The sequence below is a fragment of the Lathyrus oleraceus genome, chromosome 4, assembly GCF_024323335.1.
Source record: "Lathyrus oleraceus cultivar Zhongwan6 chromosome 4, CAAS_Psat_ZW6_1.0, whole genome shotgun sequence".
In the NCBI taxonomy this organism is placed as follows: Eukaryota; Viridiplantae; Streptophyta; class Magnoliopsida; order Fabales; family Fabaceae; genus Lathyrus; species Lathyrus oleraceus.
This window is the reverse complement of record NC_066582.1, coordinates 497,992,924-497,999,357: the sequence shown is the minus strand read 5'-3', so window position 1 is coordinate 497,999,357 and position 6,434 is coordinate 497,992,924. Positions and strand designations below refer to the sequence as shown.

At 39.0% G+C, this 6,434-nt stretch overlaps 1 protein-coding gene across 1 annotated transcript; it reads right to left on the bottom strand.

Annotated features, from left to right (window-relative positions):
- Positions 1–3,557: 3,557 nt before the first annotated feature.
- LOC127076784 (peroxisomal membrane protein PEX14) lies at positions 3,558–4,933 on the bottom strand. Its single transcript, XM_051018576.1, has one exon. It carries the CDS (start codon positions 4,492–4,494, stop codon positions 4,027–4,029), a length of 468 nt encoding a protein of 155 aa, XP_050874533.1. The 5' UTR covers positions 4,495–4,933; the 3' UTR covers positions 3,558–4,026.
- Between the last annotated feature and the right edge of the window lie 1,501 nt (positions 4,934–6,434).

Genomic DNA, 6,434 nt, shown 5'->3' with positions numbered 1-6,434 from the left:
GAAGGAAAGGGAAAATATCGATAAAACTCGGGGGAAATAGAAATGAGTAAGGAAGTCGGTTATGCAAGGGGAAGGTATTAGCACCCCAAACATCCAAACATCCATGGTACTCCATGGGAACCGTTTTGAATGTTCTTTGCAAGAATAGGTGTCATTATCTAAAGATTACTCCCGGAATGGGGAACGGGGGTTAATAGGTAATTATGAAAAATGAGAGTTATAAATAATTGTGGGAAAATGAAATATATAGATAATTGTGCTCGCCAAGGATTTGGGCCCTCGTGCCTACGTATCCTCATTCGTGCAATGAGGAAATCGGAGCTCCCTAGTTCGTGGAACTAGGATTGATGTGTTATTTATTTTTAGTGGACAATATTAACGTTTGCGTTTTACTGTCAATTGGCTTGTATGCTCGAGCATGGGAGCTTTAAGCATCTGTCTGTTTGCGGTAGAATGGATGAACTCGGATCGCACTCTAGCAGTTAAAACTTGCTTGCTCGCACATGGAGGCTTAAGCGTCGTTCACGGTAGAACGAAAGTAACACGCCCTTTCTGAAAAGGTTTTAAATTGAAAATGAAGCCCAAAGGCAAAACTGAGTTTGGTGAGGTGAGCTTGATTTTATTCTGAAATGAGAGTCATGATTCGAATCGTATTAAAGTCTATGAATCGAGATGAATACAATGAGCAACTAGGTCATTCGTCCTGCACCTAAAGATATCCAGAATGGGGGTAGGAATTCTTCAGTCCCATTCCTTCTCCATTGCTTAAGGCTCGTGCCGTACAATCCTAATCGTAGGGTTAGTTTTTTTTTAGTTTATTTACAAAATGGTTTTAGTTTTACTGGGAGAATAAAAGGATAGAAAGAGAAAACCTGAACGGCGGAAGTTTGGTCTTTAGTTTGATCTTCAATCTGGTCTTCAGTCTGTGTAGAGAGACTTATCAATTATTCGATTTAAATTGCACTAAAGTCTATGAAAAGAGGCGAATACAGTGAGCACTGGGTCATTCGTCCCATACCCAAAGATATTCAGAATGGGGCTAGGAATCCTCCAGTCTCATTCCTTCTCTACTACTTAAGGCTCATGACGTGCAATTTTCATCATAATCGATGAGTGTTGAACTTGAATCTCCTTGCAGCTTCCCCTGACGAATGGTTGTCTTTGAATGAATGAAGAGGCTTGTTAATCAACTAGAATTGAGTTGTGCTAAAGCCTATGAATAGAAATTAATATGATGAGCAAACGGGTCATCCATCCCACACCCAAAGATATTCAGAATGGGGGTAGGAATTCTCCAGTCTCATTCCTTCTCTATTATTTAAGACTCATGGCACACAACTTGGCTCATGATTAACAAGTGTTGAGCTTTAACCTTTGTAGTGCTTGAATAGTAGTCCTGTCTTATATTGATTTGAATTGCTTGAACTCTTAATCTTGATATTCGAATCTTGATTGAACTTGGAGATCCAGTATCCAGCATCTTGATCACAAGGACTTGTTTTATCAGGTGATCAAGATTCTTTTGATCACTTGACTAAGCTAGGAGAATTAAGCACAATCAAAGAATTTAGTCAATCAAAGCGTACTTTGATCGACTTAACCAGTGGTGAAAAAATTAGTTGAAAGTGGATGCATCTACCTAAAGGGTTAATGTTTATTTGAAATATTTTCTAAGTCCTAAAACTAATGGAACATGCAAAAATTTGACTATTTCTACACCTAGGGGCAAAATAGTCAATTGACAATTAATCGAATAATATTGAATTAAATTCTAATTAAAAAGATCAATTAAATTCTAAACTATATCTCATTATTCTAAAATTTCTAATCTTTAAATTCTAATTATCTAAATGTTAAAAGGATTAATCTAACCTAATTATCCTAATATTTCTTAAATTCTAGAATTAATCACTATCTCTAACCAAAGTTAAAATTTCCAAAATCTATTCGGTTCTAATTATATTCTAATCACTTCTTAAAATCATAATTATTCTAATTCTAAAATTAATCCGACTTCTAATCAAGGTTAATATTCATAAACATTCTATTAAATTATAATCTTTATTATTCTTAATTATCTAATTAAGCTAATTAAGCTAATTAAACTAATTAACCTAACTAATACTATTCTAATGTTTCTAATTGAACTAATTAACAAAAAAAACAAAACAAAAACTGGAAATGGGCCAAGATCAATGGGGGTGCAGGCCCGAATTCGAAATATACAGAGAGGAATCCGCTTGGGCCTTAGCAAAGACCCAACGCTGGTCTAAGCCTCAGAATCAGGGGTGTGGAAATTCTGTGTGAATTGGAGGGAGTCACGTAATGAGGGTGAGAGATGAATTTATAAAGTTGGGGATGGTTAACCGAATCGGGCAGCTCGGGTAGCCGTTAGGGCAGTTCATACTGTTAGTGAAATTGAAGTCGAAATCAGTTAAATGTTAGCTAGCTGTTTAAACTGGGAGTTAGTTAGGTTGTATCCCTACTGAGTTAATTGGGAAAAATGTTATTATGTTAGTAATTAGTTTAATAGAATTCTATTATTATGAAATTTGTGTGAATTAGTGTTATGTTATTAAGAATGAAATTAGTTCAGTTATAAGCTAGTGTTAATGTTAAGTCTCATTACATTGTCTTACTTAAACTGTTAGTGCAGAATTTCTTATTAATTGGAAATTTTTGTTCAACTGTGAGGAATTATTCTTACTGTTATGCTTATTAAGCTCTGCAGGTTAGTAGGTGTTGCAGGTTGAATGTATGGGGATTGCTTAGCTTTCACTTCACGTTCCTTAACAATTGAAACATCTAATGAGGCAGGAATAAAAGAGAAGGTTATGTAGACAATGATGGCTGCAGAGAAAGCATCCATATCATGACGTTGTAAGTGTTGGCTTTGTGTCATTGGTAGAGAGTAGTTTTGTTATGGAGTCAAGGCGGTCGAGAGAAGGTGCGAGAAGGCCGCAGAAGAGGGGTTCGTCCAGGATGATTGGTTTGGTAATTGATTCCAACGGTTTCTCGGTTCAATTTTATATGTTGTGGATTGCAACGGCATCTCCAAGAATTACTTCTGATTGAAGGTTTGGTTGTGAATTATATTGCTTTGCCATAAGTCGGAATTGTTTCTGTTATGAATATGTGTGAATATTGTTATTTAACTGTTGGTTTTTGTGTAGCAGGTTCGGAGTAGTCTTTGTTAACATGGCTACTGCTATGATTACGTGCGGTGAAACCATTATCAATATGCTTGGCTAGTTTTGTTGAAGGATTACTGCTGCTATATAAGTAGTCCTTGCAGTTGGATTGATAATTCCGGGACGCCGAGCCTTCCGCCTTTCTGAGCCTTAATCGCTATGTAGAATATGAGAACAACTGCTAGAACACTATCAATGTTGGACCTCGAACCGTCACACATGAATTTAGGAACTGAAGCTGTTGTGGATGCCACTTAAGACCAATCAGTAACAGAGCTAGCTGGGGAAATATTAGAAGAAAGCTTGTTGACAAGTATCAAACTTGAGAGACTAGACTCACGGGTTCCATTTTATTTCTCGAGGAAAAACCTGATGGCTCAACATATGCAGGTGGGGATAATGATCTCCCTGAATGCAAGTCATAGTCCGCCTTGCCATTCGCAACCAGTCGCTTTGAACTTGTTTGACTGGCTCGGGGATCTTCTTTCCCTTCCAATATTCTTATTGCATTTGTCATTAACTTTATTTCTTGTACTTGCTTATCTAAAAGACTCACAACTTCCACAAAGTATTTCCTTTCCTCACCCTTTGAAGCCAGCATATCTTGGCTTGCTTTTGCCACATTTGTAGCTGCTGCTGCTGCTGATTTTGCAGCTTGAGCAACTTCTTCAGCCAAAGTTGGTTTGTTGTTGGTTTCCCTTGATAGTTCATCATCTTTGTCTAAGACAACCTTGCGTATCCAAGAGTTTAACCGAGGAAGAAGGGAATTTTTAATTATCAAAACTGTTCCAGCACCTGAAGCAGTCAGAACTCCAACTAAAATAAGGGCATGGGATCAATGATATTTGGTTCGTGCTAAGGTTCCTGATGAAGTATTAACACCAGCAGAAGCAGGTAAAACAGGCTGCAAAGTTTGCTGTTGGGCTTGTTTTGATGATGATTTCAATCGCCCATCTTGATTTCCACCATCTATCTGCACAGTCGGAGCCACATCAGGCACACGCCGAAAGGCTTCATCAATCTCCTCTTTTGTAAGGCCCTTCTTCTCCAAAAAGGACCGGTACATGATGGGCGAACCTTTAACTTTTGGGTGTGACAGAAATTTGACAGCATTCTGAACTTGTTCTTCCCACAATGGTTCTGAGTTCACAAAGATTGATGTAGTTGAACTGGGTTTAACAGACTCATATACAACAGTTTGCTGATCCATGTTTGTTGGTTGGATAGATTCAGCACCTTGGTTTACATCGGTTGCCATGGCGGTGGCAATGGGAGGAGGGGGTGGTGATTGCTTCGTTGCCATGTTTTTGTGATGAGATTATAGTGAAGTGAGTGAAGACAAAAAGAAAAGTTGGGATTTTCTCACCAACAAGGTTGTCACTTGAGTTGGATGGCTGATGTAAGGCTGATTTGGGATGCTTGGAATACGCTTCGGTCACATTGTAGTCTCGTATTGGAAACTTGGTGGTAGTTGGAAAGAATGTAAATGTAATTGAAATGGTTTGGGCTCGTGTTTTAATGTTTATAAGTCTTGTAACTTTGAGAATTGCTTTGAAATATATGGAGAACGGGAATTAAATGGAAAACTTGGGTGTTAATGATATGATTATGATCGAAGTGAAATAGTGTAATCTCAGATTTTGAATGGAATTGGAATTGTGATACAATGCATTTGAGTTGAATGGAATGTATTGAAATGTATTATGTATGAAATTTATGTAGCTTGTAGTTTGTAATGAACAAAAGGTGATAAGATGAACATGGCAATGTTTGAATTGAACAGAGTTATTGGAAGAAATTTGGTGGGATGAGAAGTCTTGGTCAATTGACTTTGGTCAACTGTTGACCAGAAAGTCAATTATTGACCAGAAAGTCAAGATTGACCAAAAGTCAACTTGGGTCAAAATCGTATATTTTTTATAGAATTGGATTTTTGTAAGGTTTTTGTAATGTGATGCTTGAATTTTTGAAGTGAAAATGAATTTGAATATGAATGGTATTAATGAAACTTGTATTTTCAAAAATGTGATTTGAAATCAACTTAGATCGACGGTCCTGTGGGCACCATAAAGCCTTTATCGATGAATCAGTCGCGAATGAGGTATGGGAAGCTTGGATGCACCATGATCTTTCAAACCAATACCTGAGTTTTGAAAGATTCATGTGAGGACTTGAATCGTCAGTTTGAAACCATAATCCTCTAGTGAATGACATGATACAGATAATAATGGCCAAACAATCATTCCCATGAGCTAGGGTTTCACAATCCTCAAATCAAACCAACAATTTTAGGCGTATCTGATCAAAGTTTTAAGCATACACCAAGAAATGACGCTCACAACCCTCATGGACCAGCGATCTAGGGTTCCATGTGGATTGAACTCTAACATCCCAGTTCTAAGGACTCAAGTATCTACCAACTAGGGTTTTGATTAATTACCAATCCGAGAGTCTGCCAAGCAAGGCACTTGAACACCAATTACCCCTTGTCGCATCCTGCGAAAAATCAACCGGCGAGGCTCGAAATAAAACACACACAGAGCCGCCACTAAACGTTATTTATCCCAAGATAGGGAAAGGAAACGCTCAGAGAAACCTGGAAAGACATGGTCTCGCGACCAGAGAGAAAAGGTTCGGGAGTCGGTTACGCGAGGGGAAGGTATTAGCACCCCTCACGTCCTAGGTACTCCTAGGGATCCACGTCCTAGAATAAAGAAAAGGTTGCTAAACATCACACACACACACACAGGGAACGCAGGTGGGGTTAGGAGGAAAGAGCTCGATAAGGCGTCGCACCTTATGCCTACATATCTTGTCTGGAACAAGAATCAGAGCCACTGTAGTTCGGCTTACGCACGCCCAAACCACACAAAACAATCAAACAAGAGATGGCAAACGTGGAGCCCGACAACCACTGGATGGAATTACGTCGGCATCCGAACCAAAACACACTCAAAAGGGCAAACATGGAGCCCGACTGCCAATCACTGGGCTTACGTCGGCATCCGAGCCAAAACATACAGTCAGATAACAAGTAAACACACGCAAAAAAGAAAAAGGTTGCCCGGAGTGGTCTCGCACGACCACCTGCCTACATACCTCGTCTGGCACGAGGATCAGGGCGATGTAGTTCCCCTGAAAGGGACTGAATTGCTAACCAGAAACCAAGGGAAGACACGACACTAGGGAGACTACGACTCGAGCCTAGATGTTGTCATGCAAAGTCACCCTAAGTTCAGGTTT